At 38.6% G+C, this 19,194-nt stretch overlaps 2 protein-coding genes across 2 annotated transcripts in view; one reads left to right on the top strand and one right to left on the bottom strand.

The window, feature by feature from the left end:
• The window catches only part of LOC103517125 (cathepsin L1-like), a 2,832-nt gene extending 974 nt beyond the window's left edge, over nt 1-1,858 (bottom strand). The window contains exon 1 of the mRNA XM_008482146.3: nt 1,318-1,858. Coding sequence (XP_008480368.1) covers nt 1,318-1,813 — 496 coding nt within the window. The 5' untranslated portion in view covers nt 1,814-1,858. The remainder of the gene's footprint in view (nt 1-1,317) is intronic.
• A 6,489-nt stretch (nt 1,859-8,347) lies between these two features.
• LOC103517126 (cathepsin W-like) lies at nt 8,348-9,514 on the top strand. Its single transcript, XM_008482147.1, has 2 exons — nt 8,348-8,437; nt 9,020-9,514. Exons 1-2 carry the CDS (start codon nt 8,348-8,350, stop codon nt 9,485-9,487), a joined length of 558 nt encoding a protein of 185 aa, XP_008480369.1. The 3' UTR covers nt 9,488-9,514.
• Nucleotides 9,515-19,194: the final 9,680 nt, after the last annotated feature.

Raw genomic sequence — 19,194 nt, 5'->3', positions numbered from 1 at the left:
GGAATGCCGAGACCGATATCGTATGCCGTCTTCTGCTTGAAAAAAAAAAGAAAAGCAGGGCCGAGAGGAGAGCACAACAACAACGGTGGAGCACACAATTTTCTCCACCTGATCACCTTATTTCCGACTCCTCCTCCTCTTCTTCCATTAACAACGAACCAACTACACTACAATCATAACACCAGACTATAGTGGTAGTGGGCCTCCCCCCCCCCCCCCTCGAGCTACATTTTTCTCCTCTACATTCAGACTCCGAAAAAATTGGGGTCGAGGGGGCCCGGGCACCCCTCCCCCCTCTTTGATCTTCATTTTTCTCCTTTACTGTAGGCAGCCCCCTCGCCCCCTCCTCGACAAAATCCTGGCTACGGCCTTGGTTAGTGGTGGTAATGTAGTTCTTGTTGTTGTTGTTGTTGTTGTTGTTACTTGTTTTGTTGTTCGTGTTGTTTTTGGAGGAAAATTCGGTGCGGCGATAGAAAAAAACAGGTGGACAGGGATTCATAGTAACGTAGGAAATTGACGGATTCTCCCCCTTGTATCGTTAATATCTCCGTAAATAATAATTTCTCAGAAAATTCAAGATAATGGGATTAAAGAAGACAAAAAGGGGTACTTTTCTATCAGGAGAAATTCAATGGGTTTCAGTGGAAACTTGAAGAAAATCGAATTGAAAAAATGGTAGTTTTTAAAGAGATAGAACAAAATCTTTTTCTCAAGCCTCTGGTTGTGTTTGAGGGAGGGTTTTACCAAAATAGGGAATCTTACCTTTTAGTAAATTTTGTGTTCTTTTCAACGGTGCAATCAATTTTTTATTATCTGTATTGGTTCAAGAGATAAAAGCGTTTTAAGAGGACAAGGTATGAAAAATGTTGAAAAACAGAAAATCCTTCATAACTCCGCCCCTGTTGAAAATCGGATCTGTCCAGATTGCTTTTTCTGATGGTAGCCCTTTAGGTTCTGTATCAACCCTCAAGCGTTGTACAGTCGTTCGCGGGACACCCTGTATATATCAGTACTTTTTTTTGTGAAGGCCAACTCTTGACGTTAATTTTTTAACACGAATCTACAATATCCACTCTACAGGGTTTTTGAAGTCTCTTTCGAAAAGAGCTTCTGAAAAAAAAATTGAGGGAATAATTTTTTTGATACAAAATTGCGAATTGCGGCCTTGGATATTGGTTTGTAAATTTAATAATCTGAAGAGACTCGGAGACTGTCCGAATAATCTTCGAGTTCAGGGGTTATAACTAACACTTTGACATGAGATTGTAGATCTGACTATAAAGGCAAAGGTAAACATGAAATTTTTAACTAACTCACCAGTTGTTGCGAAGGCCCAGCAAGATCCACACCTCCCCTGACTCTCAACCGGATTGAGCACCTTCACCTTGCTTTGCCGCCAATCAAGGGACTTGGGCAGAGGTCCCTTCTTCCTTTCATTCAGGAACTTCTTCACTCTCTCCCTGTCAGCTTCTAGTCTCTCCTTCTCCTTCCCTGTCAGTCGCAGCCCAGTTCGTTGCAATATCTCCTGCGGTGATCTATCACTGGACCCACTCGTACCATAGTATTCATCCGTCTCCTTGCCATCTTGTTTGAAATATTCGAAACGTGTCTTGATTTCATTGTCGTCCGTGTAGGTTCTGTTCCACTTGACAATATAAGTCTTGAACGCATCTACTTGCTTGATGCTGTCGTAGGCTAGGTCACCTTTTGACACCAAGGCGTTCACTTTTGTCACCACTTCGTTGACCCGATTGTCACCCGTACATAGGCATACACTAACGCCAAACGTAAATAGCACTGTCTGTATTAACATTGTAAGTCACTTGTTCTGTGTTGGTCTCTTGGTGGTCACACTGAGAGGACTTCATATTTATACCCTTTGCCTGACAATTTTAAGCGATGTTCAACATTTAATGACATTTTGATTAGAAAGCATCAATCAATTTTACTATCGCTTTTACTGCTTTGTAAGAACATGAAATTGGTCCGAAGCAGGCCGTTCTAATAATGTTCCTTTTTGCTAATTTGACCGTCTTGGTAGCGAAGTGGTTGAAGCATTCGTCTGTTAATAGAACGGTGTATTCAAATCCCAATAAAGGCGTAATATTTTGTAATTTTATTTTGATTTGTTTGAGAATTTGATCATGAGATAGATCTTGGTTTAGAGTGCAGAGTTTCATAGGCACTAACCGCAGTAACCGCCCAAGAGCTTCAAATCGGGCTTGGTTCTTATTATGTATTTCCATTAAAATTAGTAGTAGGTAGGTACTTGATAGTGCCATACATAATATATATTGACAAGATACTGTAAGTAATAACAAGCTGGGTCCGTTCCTCCGGGAATTTTTCAGCCCGTAGTTTATTCTATTGTGATTAAAGAAAATCAGTACCTATGTACCTACCTAATTTGTTTAATATTCAGTTTATTATTATTCTTGATTTGATTTTTACTTTCTATTATTCGATTTTACTTTCATGTAATGATTTAAAATCAAGACTAGAGCCCGTTCTCCCTTTATTCCCAATATAAGGTTTAAGTCACCCATCCATTTATTGGCCTTGCTCGGCGTAGCTTAACATAGGTAACGCTAAAACCGGTCTTAAATGATCGACTGAAGTGTTATCTAAAACTTTCTCGCTTTGAGTTCATAGGTCGTCGCGACAAATTTCAAGATCAGAGACTACGCACTACAAAAAGTTGCTTGTCTACGCTTCTAATGTACAACGGGTCTAAAGGAATGAAAATGGAAATTCTCCTGAAATTTTAGCTCTTGACTATACGTTAACCATGTTATGTTTTATGTAAACTATGTATTTATGTCAATGTAATGTTCTATGTACTTTCTATGTATGTTCTATGTATACGTTCTATGTATGCAGGGGACATGGCGTGAACTAATTAACTTGCCGGAAAATTTATCAAATCACGGGAAAAACGTTTTGCCTAACTAAATTTTATTCGGGATAGGGGAGCGGTACCACGTGTGTGACACTAATCCTAATGTAGGCCCCACATTTTAAAGAATTTCCTAGTTAAAATTCTACAATAGACAGGACGAAATTACGCAGACGTTCACCAGTGAAGGGTTAAATAGATTGGAAGATGTGTTATCTCTGGCCGGGTGGGTATCACACTGCATTCGTACGCCGGAGGTTCCAGGTTTGATTCCTGGTGGGGTCGAAGTTTTTTTTTTTTTTTTGCTCTGTGCTCGGGGAGCACTCAGCCTCGTGAGGCGTTACCAGTGGTTACATATTGAATTAATGAGAAATACCTAATAGTAAAGGAGGCACTTAGTAATGCTGTGATACCCACTGAAGTTGTGGAGAAGCTCTCTGCTTCACCACAGATAATTCATGGCTTGACTGGTTTTATTTTGATATATTTTAATCACATAGGTACGATAGGTGATAGGTAACATACCTATTATTAACAAGCTGGGTCCGTCCCTCCGGGAATTTTTTAGGCCGTAGTTTATTCGATCGTGGTTAAAGAATACCTTTGTACCTACCTAATTTGTTTAATATTCAGTTTATTATTATTCTTGATTTGATTTTTTGATTTTACTTTCATGTAATGATTTAAAATCAAGACTAGAGCCCGTTCTCCCTTTATTTCCAATATAATGTTTACGTCACCCATCCATTTATTGGCCTTGCTCGGCGTAGCTTAATATAGGTGACGCTAAAACCGGTCTTAAATGATCGACTGAAGTGTTATCTAAAACTTTCTCGCTTTGAGTCCATAGGTCGTCGCGAGAAATTTCGAGATCAGAGATCATTTGTGTGAGAAAATGTGAAAAAAATCCCCCAAATCAGTTTTTTTTTGGTTTTTCGGCTTTATGGTTTTCTGGACAAAATTTGCACCACCATTTTCGTGTCGACCAGGTTTGGATAAGTCCTTTTGTGGGGGACACGGGACAGACAGACATCGAAGCGAATACAATAGCCCGTCCACTATACCTTTTTTTATTACTATCGTAATAATAAAGGAAGGACGGGCTAAAAACCGACCATTTTCGTGATCCTGGTAAAAAGACCTTTAATTTGATATATAGGTCGACCAGGTTTGGATAAGTCCTTCTATGGGGACAGACTGACTGACTGACAGACAGACTGACAGACAGACACAGAAGCGAATACAATAGTCCGTCCCTTATACCTTTTTTATTACTATTGTAATAATAAAGGAAGGACGGACTAAAAATGTAAAAAAAACATGTACCTACCTAGTTATAAACTATCTAGATAGTTTTAAGGTAGAATAAAAATTGAAATAATTAAAGAGTAACATAGAGATAACCCTCCAAAAAATACCACTTCGTGGCATAAAAAAAGACCCCGTCAAGTCGTTCCTCCCAAAATAAATGAAGTGCCAAAAAAAAAATACCTTTTTTATTACTATCGTAATAATAAAGGAAGGACGGGCTAAAAACCGACATGATAAGAAGAAAATCGGTCTTTTATCGAATTCAAGGCCAAAGGGGCCCTTTTAAGGCCTTGAAAATATGAAAAGGCACATCTGCCACTCACGAGAAAAAGAGTGAGCCATCAACCAACAAAATCAGTCCAGTAGTTTAGGCTGTAGAGCGGTCAACGTCAAAAAAGCAGAAGAAGCAGCAGAAAATGTGTAAAAATTTGACGTTTTTCATAGTCAAATACATATCTCCGGCTTGTCTTAACCAATTTGGATGATTTTTCAACTTGGTCTACTTTCGTGCCCCAACACACACGCGCAATCCGTTTTCTTCCGTCATTTGTAGTTGTCCCCCTACAACTACCTGAAAACGGCTACTTTCTCTGTCGCGTATAATATCTCTAGTAGCGCGGTCAAACTTTCTTGACTTGGCGGGGCGGAGCGCTGTTAATTTCAAGTATTTTCTATCAAGGACATGAAGGTACTCATAAAGTAGGTACACTTAATATAAGTAAAAGTGGTAGTTCGGGAACAATTTTAATTTTCATTGTACCTATTTATTAATACCTACATTAATACATAAACGCTACATTTTAATTTTCTATTTGCATTTTATTTTCCTTTAACTGTCGTTATTCACCAAAGGATAATTATCAGGTTATTGTTTATGATAAGGAAGTTAGTGATATTGGTGTACTCAATGTTATCACTAAAAAAAAGTAATAAAAAGACCATAAAAAGTGTCTAATGATAATTATGAAGAATATAAAGATCTGACAGCCAGCCTAGTTAGCTTAGTTGGTAGTGCGTCTGCCTTGTAAGCGCTAGGCCACGGGTTCGATTCCCGCCCGGGGCGGATTTTATCCTGATGGTATAATGTTCGTTCTCGGAACGGCTGGCTTTCTCCTATCCTGTCTTCCTTCTCTCTTCGATTTCGGGACGATAAGACCTTAGCAGTTACAGTTCCCTCTGTCAAACCTCTTATAAAAAAAAGAACAATCCAAGTGAATTTCAAGTTTAAATTCTACCAATTTTCCTTTAGTTTTTTCGTCACAGTTTGTCTCTAGAACGGTTACCTAGTCCGATTTTGATGGAATTTCAACATTTTCAACGCAAAAGAGAAATTTTCTCATTAAATTTTAGACCCGATTACAATATCACAATGTAGAAAGGTAATTTTTTCTTTTGATTTTTAGACCAATCTCATACCTACCTACGTTTCGTTCGTTTGTTTGTTTTAAATTCGACAGTTCATTGAACCACTAGTCTCATTTATTTATTTTGACACGTGTGCGTTCACGAAAATATTTTAGCAAATTTAATGAATAATTGGGTGCAAAAAATAATAAAAATAGCTTCTCGAAGATTTATTTTTAATCCGACCAGAGTGATATAACGGGCTCAGCGTATCGTATCTCCATTTTGAATTTTTGACACAAACTAATTATTAAATATGCATTTCTCAAATATTTTAAGTGGGTACCTAATATAAATTTATTTTTAAATTTAATTAAATCAACAGAGTCATGTGACTCATACTAGTCATACTGAATATTTTTTTTCCACCATGAGGCAGTGAGGCTGAGTGTTCGCCGACAATTTTCTCCTCTCTCTCTCTCTCTCTCTCTCTCTCTCTCTCTCTCTCTCTCTCTCTCTCTCTCTCTTAAATGATTACTTTTACTTTTTTCTCTTTTTATTTTAAAAATGGATGGATTAGAGGGGTAGAGAGGGTTTGGAGCTCATTTAGAATGGTTGCAGGAGGTGCCAAAGATAAACTCTGGCATCGAGAGTTCTTCTTCTTGACAAGCCACGCGCCGTCTCCAAATGAAGGTTGCCGATCATTCTTGCAATTTTTACTTTCCCTATCCTATACCCTATAGGAAGGAAAGTAATGTAATCGGGTCAAAATTTCGATGGTCAGATTTTAATGCCAAAACTCGTTTTGAGGTCCCTAGAGCCTAAATCCAAAGTTTCAGCCATTGGTCCGTGTGTGTATCTGTCTGTAAACAAAATATCTCGAGAACGGTAAGAGCTAGAGATTTGAAATTTGGTATGTAGCTGTCAAATGTGACAAGGATGCGACTCAAAACATTTGGTTGAGATGGTTGCTTCGCTTGGTGTAAACAAAATATCTCGAGAACGGTAAGAGCTAGAGATTTGAAATTTGGTATGTAGCTGTCAAATGTGACAAGGATGCGACACAAAACGTTTGGTTGAGATGGTTGCTTCGCTTGGCGGTATTTTTTCTCTTGATCTCAATTTTCTGAATATTTCCAATGATGAAAGTCCGGTCCAACGCTGTATGCCCGTCATCCACATGTTTCTTGGTCTCCCAGCAGGTATCTTTCCTTATATTTTTCCTTGAATGATGAGCTGCAAGATATCACATGGCTTAGATATCGAGAGCTCATATATGTATGTTAATATGTTATGGTAAACTTCTCAAACACACCATGATTACAAAATTCCATGCCTTCATTGGGATTTGAACCCACTCTCAATTAACAGACGAGTAAATACTTCTCTTAACAAGGCAACGCAATAAGCAAAAAAATTGCTATCAGACAGGCCTGACTCTTGCCAATTTTATGTTAACAGAAAGGACCGAAATGTCACATTTCGCTCTCATAAATAACGGAGAAAAAAATACACTAAACGCAATCATGAAAGCGTTTTATTTATAGAGATGGATTTCGCTTTTTTTATTATTAAGTAAATTCATGGTCGTAATGTTGAATATTTTAAATAAAAAAATACATAAATTCAGTGGAAAACCCAAAGAAGGGATAGATTAAACCAGACAACACTAAAATTGCTTTGGTTTGTCCCGGATGTTGAAGATAAAATAGGTCTGCGGTTGGCGGTATTTTGACCGCTTTTTTGCGGGTTTCGACCGCTTTTTGGCGGTTTTCAGCTATTTCGACTAAACGGTTAGAGATATTGTAAATGTTACAACAGAACACCCAAATAAGCACCATTCAATAGGATAAGGAAAGTCGTGTGATGTTCACACCAGATTTTTCCGATTGTCTACGTCAAACCTGGAATTCGTTAAAAAATTCCAAGCCGCTCGAGTTCAATTTGAACCAAGAACTAGCACTCTTTTTCAGCAATAAGATAAAAAAATTTCCATCCCATTTTTTCGCATAAATATCTTGGTATTTTTTCCCTCCTTATTATTTGACTTCGTTTTATGGCATTTTTGTAAGTACCTTGCCATAAAATATGACATATAAAATGATGAAGAACCTACAATTGAGTTGTACCTTTTTTATTGCTAGAACAGTGTGTATATGAGGACTTCTATGAGTTGAGTGACAAATGAGCCGTCATAAACAGCAGAAACAAACACTCCCTTGATAAATACTTAGATACTTTGGTAGATAGAGCAGAAACTTCTATGAGTTGAGTGACAAATGAGCCGTCATAAACAGCAGAAACAAACACTCCCTTGATAAATACTTAGATACTTTGGTACATAGTTAGAGCAGAACATCAAGCAATCCAAGGTAGAATACGATAGAAGATAGAACGTTTTTTCAGCAAAAACACTTTACGACCATTGCTCTAACTCATCCCATTTGAGAGAAATTTTCTACAGATGTTAAATCCGACTTGTGAAAGAATTCCAGATTCGGTCATCCGAGAGGACAGTCGTTCAACGTAATTGTCTGCGGGTGTCCTGACACACAATCAACACCCGAAAATAAATTTTACACATGGTGTCTGGCGCGCTAAATTTATTTATTCATCTATAAAATTTCGACCTCCTCAAGCATGAACGAAATTGTGTAACATGGAATTAGAATGCTAAGGCCCCCTTGCTCGTCCTCCAGACCTGAAAGGAGGAAACCCTGAAGGGAGGAAGCCCCCCCCCCCCAGGGGGGGGGAGGAGACAGAGCCCCGGAGGGGGGAGAAGACAGAGCCCCAGAAATGAGGGGAGACTTTCAAACGTCGAAAGCGTTTCTAAAAGCTCTTTATGTGTGCGAAAACTTGGAACAACAACAAATTCAGCCATACTACGTGCTGAGGCTGTCGTACTAATTAATCCTTTCAAAGTACGAGTACATTATTAATTACTCAATAAGTTTTAACCCTTGGGTACCAGTTCCCAGTGGAGGACTGAAGTTAAGCAACTTTGCGCGTGGTTGGTGACCATCTGGGCAATCCCATCCTGCTGGCTTTTTCTGGCCCTACTCAAAGCTGGGTGAAGCTAATGTGAGGAGACAGCTTTTGCTTCTCTGTGAATGGAGGGTGAAAGCACCGTCGTTAGAAGACCTCGCAGTTATTAAAACGCAACACCTTTAATATAAAAAAAAAACATGGTTTTTCACAGGTTGGGTTAAACCATTGCCGACGAGGGTTAAAACGCGAGTTCTCCGGGCTCCAGTGGAGGACTGAAGTTAAGCAACTTTGCGCGTGGTTGGTGACCATCTGGGCAATCCCATCCTGCTGGCTTTTTCTGGCCCTACTCAGGCTGGGTGAGGTTAATGTGAGGAGACATCTTTTGCCTCTCTGTGAATGGAGGGTGAAAGCACCGTCGTTAGAAGACCTCACAGTTATTAAAACGTAACACCTAATAAAAAAAAACATGGTTTTTCACAGGTTGGGTTAAACCATTGCCGACAAGGGTTAAAACGCGAGTTCTCCGGGCTTCAATATGGATTGGAGTCTCAAGCTGATTACCCATACAGAAATAAGGAAAACATTACATTCAGATGTACATATGAGAAAGAGAAAGCGAGGGTCTTTGTACAAGACACATGGGTGACTAGTGGTGTTGATAACATGATGGATTTGCTCCAGTCAGGTCCCATAGGAGTATATCTGAATCATGCCCTTATTGCAAGCTATGACGGAAATCCTATTCGAAGAAATGACAGCACATGTAATCCTCAAAAATTAGATCATCATGTTGTGATAGTGGGTTACGGGGAAAAGAACGGAATTCTTACCTGGATTGTTAGGGATAGTTGGGGCGATTATGGACCGGACCACGGCTATTTCCAAATCGAAAGAGGTACCAATGCGTGCGGTATTGAAAGCTACGCTTACTTGGCAAGTGTTAAATAATATCTCATTTCATTATTTTACTTTTTACATTCTTTGGTTTGTATGCCTTGAAAATTTTATTGTCAAATTCCTTTTATTCTAAAAAATATAATTTCTTATGTTGAAGAAGAATGAAAATATAATAACAGGATATGAAGTTTGAAAACAAATGGACATGTCGTAACAGAAGAATTCCCAAATATGCCAAAATTTGCCGAATGATATCGATCGACGAAAATGCCAAATAAATGGAGACGTGGCTTAAGAGTATTTATGTTTCAGGTACTCGTACTACTGTACTTAAGACATTGAGAATATGAAGAAAACTCGCAGAGAAGATATGAAAGGAATGGCCAAAAGAAAAGAAATGAGAGAAAGAACTAGGGAAGAAGAGAAGGAAATAGGAAGATAGGAGAGAGGGATAGGAAGAGAGAGTCTAGATTCTTGAAGGAGAGGGCGGGATAATTACTCAGAAAATATTTTTACGAGGTATTTTTCATTTTTTATACACACAATTTTTTTATTGCATTTTTGAGTTGAGTGGATGAGCGACAGGGCCTCAAACTAAGGAGTATTATTGGAGATAACGGAAAGGTAGTCCCACATTTATTCCAATTAGGTATCAAAAATACTCAAGAGACTTCACTCTTGGGACATAAATGGGACTCTGGCGTTAGGTACCAAAAAGTATTTCGCAATTTGTGTGAAAATTCGTAGGTATGAGAAACGGGAAATTTCCTTTGTAAGTAATAGAATTAATTAATGATCTACATAGTTTTGAATTTGGATTATGAAGATTTCGGTATGCCTCATATTCAAGTAATCCTATTTTGTGGTTTGATTCTTGAGCCCTCGAGTCTCAAGCACATAATAATAATAATAATAATAATAATAATAATAATAATAATAATAATAATAATAATAATAATAATAATAATAATAATAATAATAAACAAATGTTATCTAAATTATATAGACTATACAGCCCTTCTGTCGACAGTCCAAAAAGTAGATATACTAAGTGCTCAGAAAGCGTTCTGTAACAGGATTATATCAATCTCGTATTTATACAGGTATGTGGAGAGTATTTATTTTATCTACATAATGCTATTAGTGGCGAAGAGTGAAATGCTCAAGTAATCCTATTTTGTGGTTTGATTCTTGAGCCCTCGAGTCTCAAGCATACACTCAAATGACTTGAGTATTTTCCACACATGTGAATTCGGCACTTAAAAAGCTCTAGCTTTGCCGCACGTGTAGTACGGAGTTTGGAATTGAAATTCCTGCATGGAATAGGGCTAAGGACGTGTGAGCTTCCCCTGATGTACACCATTTTGTATAGAAATGGCGCTCCGTTCGACTGACGCCTTGAAATAAAAAGTCAAGAAGTAATGAGGAAACGAGAGAAGGTCATAAAGTCAAGAACGATGCGGACAATATGACACTGACATACCTACTGAGTAAATATGTCAAATATTTGTGAAAATGGTATTTTCCAACTAATAGACGGATTCCCGATGCACTCTGACGTGGAGCGACTGAGATACATACATATTAGCTAAGATTGGCAATGTAGGCCTCGGCTCTCATGAGTCTCATGGACTAATTCGCACTTGTTCGCTAATGTTCGCTCATTTTTACTTTCCTTATCCTATAGGAAGGAAAGTAATGTAATCGGGTCAAATTTTCGATGGTCAGTTTTTAGTGTCAAAACACGTTTTGAGGTCAGTGAGTGTTACCAACATTTCTCTAACTTGAGTGAAGAATTTAGACGAATATTATCACAGCTGTACTGGTCTAATTGTCTATTTTATATACCTAACATTTATTTAAGGTAAGGTATCCCTCATATCTTGCTTTCTTGTCCATTTAGACTTAAATTAATTGCAAAATAATTAAAGTTATAAACACACAGACTGTTCAAACATTTAATGAACTCTTAATTTTTGAGTTAAGAACTCATAATTGTTGGTCTGAACATTAGATTATGTTCGTGATCAACAGGCAAAACAAAGTCTAAAAATGGGAAGAGAGCTGAATTTACAACAAAACAAGCCAATGGATAGAAACATTTGTAAAACTTGGTCCATTCGTATAGGAATAGAGAGGGTAGGGTGTACACAAATGTGTACGCCCGGCATCTACCACTACTATTCAAAAAAGAGCGTCCGGTCTGTAGAGGTTAACTATAACATGTGTAAAATTTGGTTCATAACTTGATCTCATTAGAGATTCAACATTTGAGAGTTCCTCGTAATGGTTTCTATTTTATTTGCTAAATTAATCCAGATTGAAATGATAAAAATATTTTCGTGGTTATTGGTTACAATAAAATTTTGAGATGAATTTGAAGTTATGTGAGCAAGTAGATTTGAGTGAAATGAACTTGTGAAGCAAGTTTGATTCCGTCTTTTTCATGAGCTATTTTTCTCTAAAACATTTTTTCTATTTTACTCATGTTGTAGAGAGTAACCAGTCTTTTTTAATCCACAAACATTTGAGAGTTCCTCGTAATGGTTTCTATTTTATTTGCTAAATTAATCCAGATTGAAATGATAAAAATATTTTCGTGGTTATTGGATACAATAAAATTTTGAGATGAATTTGAAGTTATATGAGCAAGTAGATTTGAGTGAAATGAACTTGTGAAGCAAGTTTGATTCCGTCTTTTTCATGAGCTATTTTTCTCTAAACATTTTTTCTATTTTACTCATGTTGTAGAGAGTAACCAGTCTTTTTTAATCCACCCTTTACAAAAATTACAGACACTCTTTCAAAGTTTTGTATTGAAATCGCAGAATGATACTTTATGTATTATTTTGCATTACATCATAGCATAAAGACAATGAAACTCCTACCTCTTGTTAGACATAGAAACAAAAGAATTATCGAGCTAATAATAAAATTAGCTTTATCAACCGCAGGATTATATCAATCTCGTATTTATACAGGTATGTGGAGAGTATTTATTTTATCTACATAATGCTATTAGTGGCGAAGAGTGAAATGCAAACTTTGAAGCCAAAAAATTATTCCAAGCTGATAGACTTGAGGCCAAACTACATCATGGCCATCTTGTTGAGTAAACTTATAAACATTGGTTGACCAAGCTGATAGACTTGAGGCCAAACTACATCATGGCCATCTTGTTGAGTAAACTTATAAACATTGGTTGAAAAAAAAACAGCCAAATGTTTCGTATAACTTTTTTTTTTTCTCTCATAAATTTATTTTATAAGGGGCACGACTTCGAATGTCATTAGCCCCTTTCAAAATAGTTATTCATTTACTTATTGATAAAGAACATAGGATAACAAGGAATACAAGGATAGAACAATAATACATAGAAATTCGTATAATCTATACACTTTGTGAGTTTGTGCCAGGACCGGAACTTGGCCAGGCAGACTGGCACTACCGCGCGCTTACTCACAGCTCACACTAACTTCACCCAGCCTGAGTTGGCCGGTCAGCAGCACACCATTGCCCAGATGGTCATTGGTCACCCATCCGGACAGAAACCACGTGCAACGTTGCTTAAATTAAGTGAACCATCGAGAAATGGTGCTTCGAGGAGCTGTCGAAATGAAATTCAAGAATTACCGATGCCAAGTCCCTCCACCACTGTGGCATCCAAAAAATCATCGCTTGACTGAGTTTTGAAATATCTTCTGCAGCTCTACAAGTTTTCTGTAGACTGGAAAAAAAAAATTCCACTCCCCGTTTTTCACGTAATAAATTTATAATAATAACTTGTACCAAATTCAAGAATTACCGATGCCAAGTCCCTCCACCACTGTGGCATCCAAAAAATCATCGCTTGACTGAGTTTTGAAATATCTTCTGCATCTCTACAAGTTTTCTGTAGACTGAAAAAAATTCCACTCCCCGTTTTTCACGTAATAAATTTATAATAATAACTTGTACTCCCTCCTATAATTCCTATATAATATGTCTTCCTACATTCCTCCCCATACCTAGTAGATACAAAGAGCCCTTTCTGTGGCGATATTAAGACGAGAATTATCCTCATCGGGCAACAAGTGGTATTCAGGAAGCTGGAAGCTGTCCGAAAAGGACACGGTTATGTGTTCATTCTCCTAAATGTTGAACGGCTCAAGATGGAACTTGAATGATAGGTAAGTATGCTAAAAAAACATAATGAATTTATTTCCAATTTCAACTACAGGATGTTCTGAAAGTATTTCTTCAAAACTGAAAAATTCAGTAATTCTTCCTAGTAGATACAAAGAGCCCTTTCTGTGGCGATATTAAGACGAGAATTATCCTCATCGGGCAACAAGTGGTATTCAGGAAGCTGGAATCTCCGAAAAGGACACGGTTATGTGTCCATTCTCCTAAATGTTGAACGGCTCAAGATGGAACTTGAATGATAGGTAAGTATGCTAAAAAAAAACATAATGAATTTATTTCCAATTTCAACTACAGGATTTTCTGAAAGTATTTCTTCAAAACTGAAAAATTCAGTAATTCTTCTAGGCAGCTAGGCACTAGTTCTAAGTCTAGATCTCGAGTTATGTTCCAAAAAGATCGATTCCATTTCAACATTTTCAACACGCATCGGCGTTTTCAGATTGTAGTGGGTGGCCCAACGTCAAAAAAGCTGCATTTCGTCAGGAAAGCACCAAATTTGGCATGGACCTTCATTTGGACCATATAAAACTTTTAGGAAGGGGTGACACCGAAAACCATGTATACGAACAAAATGGCGGCCTTTTTTTCAAAATGGCGGCCAAAAAAAGGGGTTTTTTGAGAATATCTCGTTTCCGGTAACTTTTTTCTAATAACAATAAATTAGAAAGTTGTTTGTCTTTTTATTTTCTACATTTTATGCATTTACACTTTTTCTCTAGGATGTACCGTAATCCCGTACCGTAATGATTTTTCCAATATGGCGGCCAAAAAGAGGTTTTCTCAAAATATCGCGTTCCCAGTAAATTTTTTCGAAGAACAATGAATTAAAAAGTTGTTTGTATTTTTGTTTTCTACATTTTATACATTTACACTTTTCTCCTAGGATGTACCGTTATCCCGTAATGGTCGATCCCGTTTTTGGGATATGCTGCTACTATAGGGAAATCCTTAAAAATTGTCCAATATATTGAAATAATATATTGAATTGTATGTTTTCAGGTATGCTGACTTGAAAAAAGTGGTTATTTTGCCGATTTAAGAAGCTATATTACAGATGGACAAGATGGCGGCTAAATAAGACAAATAAATTAATTTTCTATTCTTTTAATCCAGTTTAGCCCAAGCTGTACATAATTTTTGACATGTGAATACGGTGCGGTGGTGGTACCCATTTTGCTGTTGAATACTGATCTCAGGACAACTTGCAGTTCCTATATGGTGTCGATCATTCGTGTCGACAAGGTAAGTTATAGAGTCAGAGTGTGCAGGCTCGTATAGAACCTACCCAAACTTGACAATACTAGACCTGCCCGAAGTTGACGGTACTATTCATAGAACTCAGACATTCCCTCGGCCTCGACATGAGAAGAAAAGACAAGCCTGTGAATGTGAATGGCTAGCCTTAGGCCAGCCATCCACTCACAGGTGCACTGATCAGGTCCGCCTGTCAGGTCTACCTGATACCTCATGAGTAAGTACGCACACTATCATTTAGACCTGACAGGTACGGCTGAAAAGTTCCGCCTGTCGGGTCTACCCTATACCTGATGAGCACACACGATATTAGGTAGACTTGACTGGTGGACCTGATCAGGTTACCTGTGAGGTCCACCTGATAGTGAGTGGCTGGCCTTAGGCCTGACTGTTGGTGGAGACTGCCTGGAAACTACTGGTCGAATATTCCAGGCCACTTGCCTGATTGATACAATGATACAGATACAGATACTCTCTCTCTCTCTCTCTCTCTCTCTCTCTCTCTCTCTCTCTCTCTCTCTCTCTCTCTCTCTCTCTCTCTCTCCTTAGCTTAGGAGATGTATTTTATTGTTAAATAATACCTAATTCTATAAAATAAATGAACCATATCAATTAATCTCTCTCTCTCGCTTTTTCTCTCTCTCTCATCCACTCACTCACTTTTTTTAAGTCTTTAACATTACTGTATAACTGCTAAGGTCTTTAGTGCCCTTTTTCGTTATTCCGATTGTCTACGTCAGACCTGGAATTCGTTTAAAAATTCCAAGCCGCTCGAGCTCAATTTGAACCAAGAACTAGCACGCTTTTTCAGCAATGAGATGAAAAAATTTCCATCCCATTTTTTCTCATAAATATCTTGGTATTTTTTCCCTCCTTATTATTTGACTTCGTTTTATGGCATTTTTGTAAGTACCTTGCCATAAAATATGACACATAAAATGATGAAGAACCTACAATTGAGTTGTACCTTCTTTATTGCTAGAACAGTGTGTATATGAGGACTTCTATGAGTTGAGTGACAAATGAGCCGTCATAAACAGCAGAAACAAACACTCCCTTGATAAATACTTAGATACTTTGGTACATAGGTAGTTAGAGCAGAACAAGCAATCCAAGGTAAAATACGATAGAAGATAGAACGTTTTTTCAGCAAAAACACTTTACGACCATTGCTCTCTCTAACTCATCCCATTTGAGAGAAATTTTCTACAGATGTTAAATCCGACTTGTGAAAGAATTCCAGATTCGGTCATCCGAGAAGACAGTCGTTCAACGTAATTTTCTGCGGGTGTCCTGACACACAATCAACACCCGAAAATAAATTTTACACATGGTGTCTGGCGCGCTAAATTTATTCATCTATAAAATTTCGACCTCCTCAAGCATGAACGAAATTGTGTAACATGGAATTAGAATGCTAAGGCCCCCTTGTTCGTCCTCCAGACCTGAAGGGAGGAAGCACCCCCGCCCCCCGGGGGGGGGAGGAGGAGGAGACGGAGCCGCGGAGGGGGTAGAAGACAGAGCCCCAGGGATGAGGGGAGACTTTCAAATGTCGAAAGGGTTTCTAAAAGCTCTTTATGTGTGCGAAAACTTGGAACAACAACAAATTCAGCCATACTACGTGCTGAGGCTGCCGTACTAATTAATCCTTTCAAAGTACGAGTACATTATTAATTACTCAATAAGTTTTAACCCTTGGGTACCAGTTCCCAGTGGAGGACTGAAGTTAAGCAACTTTGCGCGTGGTTGGTGACCATCTGGGCAATCCCATCCTGCTGGCTTTTTCTGGCCCTACTCAGGCTGGGTGAGGTTAATGTGAGGAGACATCTTTTGCCTCTCTGTGAATGGAGGGTGAAAGCACCGTCGTTAGAAGACCTCACAGTTATTAAAACGTAACACCTAATAAAAAAAAACATGGTTTTTCACAGGTTGGGTTAAACCATTGCCGACAAGGGTTAAAACGCGAGTTCTCCGGGCTTTAAAATGTTTTGATACGCAGCTTTTACTTGAAGAATCTTGAATGTAAAATGTGTTAATAAATTATCGTCAGTAGAGTCTTAATAAATTATGATCGTCTGTAGCTAAAGGCTTGAGTTATTTCAGTGTGTCCCCGACTTTAACGAGTTTTAGAGGGAAAATCCTTCGTCTTAAATTTTCCATTAGAAACCTTCTATTCTCTTGAAAGTCGGTGTAGCTAGGCTGATGGTGACTACGGGGTATGTAAAATGTACATAACGTACATACCCCCATAGGCAGTAGCACAAAGTAAAACGTTTGTAGTGTATGTGTTTGTATGAAGCACCATTCAACCATTCATACAAAGTACTTGAACTTGGAACACTTCGGTAGTTTTCAGTCGAGGGACATTGGGGCGAAAGCCAGCAGGTGCCCCTTCCCAGCGCTCACCAGGGGTGGAGTGGATGGAGGAAAAAAAGTTGAAGCCTAGTCACATTTTTCACCTAATTCGCTTTTCTCGAAATTGCTCCTCCTCTTCTTCATCTCCGCTTTTTTCCGTGTACAGACGAGGTCGGTGTTTTTCGTCAGTCTTCTCGAAATTGCCCAGAAAAAGCTTCATGGATCCTGCCGAAAAAAAGTAGTTTCTCGTTTAATGTCCCATAAAAATGTGTTCAAATTTTCCGTGAAAAAAGATAAATCCGACGAAAAGTTTTTGGGTCACTGTTTAATTGTCTGTGAAGAGATTGCTTAGCGAGCTCCGGATTTGGTAAACCAGATTTGCCGAAATGAGATAACTACCTTCGTACATATACCTATTTACCTACCTAGCTATTAGATTATTCTATATAGATTTATAGATTATAGAAGAATATGTTTCATAAAAACAATAGAAGCAGGTACCTAACCTAGAATACCGCCATTAATGCTCCATTAAAAAATATACATTACTGCAGTAATACACCTGGGTACTACCAGGTAGGTAATAGGTAATTAGGTATATAGGTGTCTAGGTGCCTATATTTTCTTCCTTAATTGATCGAAAGAAGAAGGTCCGACCCCTAGAGGAGGAGAACTATCGATAGTCGGCGCCATCGATAGTTATCGATAGTTTTTTTTATTACATATTTTCCTTGTTTCTAAAGGTCTTATCCCCCAAAAAGACCTAACCTAACCTAATTTAAAGAAAATTATCCTTTCCTTCCTCTCCCTTTTACCCACTCTCTCTCTCCCTCCCTCCCTCTCTCTCCCTCCCTCCCTCTCTCTCTCTAATTCTCCCTCTTGTTCATACAAAAAAAAATAATAATAAATAAATAGGCAAGTATATAGAGAGAAAGAGAGACAAATTTTCCACTCTCAAAAAAAAAAACGTAAAATGGTTGTAGACAGCTTGTAGAGCTTTGATTGAGCTTTGATTTTTTTTATTTGTAAAAATCACATAATTATTTATTATTATTTTATATGTCACACATGGCCTTGCCTTGAAGCTCTTAGCGTGTAATGTAAATGACTAAATACCTAATTTTATGTCAGTGAACTATATTTTAATTAAGCGATTTAAAACTACGTTTACGAACGCTGGACTGTATCACTCGACGACAAGCTATCCGCCTCCCCACATTACCTCACGCAGCCTGAGTGGGGCCAGGAAAAGCCGTTTACCAACCACGCACAATGTAGCTCAACTTCAGCGATCTATTGGCATATTGACATCTGGTAGGTATTTGATTGTAGGTGGTAGGTTCGAAATTGTATGAATGCCGTGTTTCTCTTTGTGTATGCAATGTGCAATGTACAAAATATTAGTCGATAATATGTCACGTAAAGCCAGCCTAGTTAGCTTAGTTGGTAGTGCGTCTGCCTTGTAAGCGCTAGGCCGCGGGTTCGATTCCCGCCCGGGGCGGGGATAATGTTCGTTCTCGGAACGGCTGGCTTTCCTCCTATCCTGTCTTCCTTCTCTCTTCGATTTCGGGACGATAAGACTTCTATTGTAAGCGCTAGGCCGCGGGTTCGATTCCCGCCCGGGGCGGATTTTATCCTGATGGGATAATGTTCGTTCTCGAGGCGGTAAGCGCTAGGCCGCGGGTTCGATTCCCGCCCGGGGCGGATTTTATCCTGGATAATGTTCGTTCTCGGAACGGCGCTAGACCCGGGTTCGATTCCCGCCCGGGGCGGATTTTATCCTGATGGGATAATGTTCGTTCTCGGAACGGCTGGCTTTCGTCCTACGGGTTCGATTCCCGCCCGGGGCGGATTTTATCCTGATGGGATAATGTTCGTTCTCGGAACGGCTGGCTTTCTTCTATTGATTCCCGCCCGGGGCGGATTTTATCCTGATGGGATAATGTTCGTTCTCGGAACGGCTG

This window comes from Diaphorina citri, unplaced genomic scaffold (assembly GCF_000475195.1).
Source record: "Diaphorina citri unplaced genomic scaffold, Diaci psyllid genome assembly version 1.1 scaffold1757, whole genome shotgun sequence".
Taxonomy (NCBI): Eukaryota; Metazoa; Arthropoda; class Insecta; order Hemiptera; family Psyllidae; genus Diaphorina; species Diaphorina citri.
The sequence above is the reverse complement of the archived record's forward strand: the minus strand, read 5'-3'. Positions and strand labels throughout refer to the sequence as shown.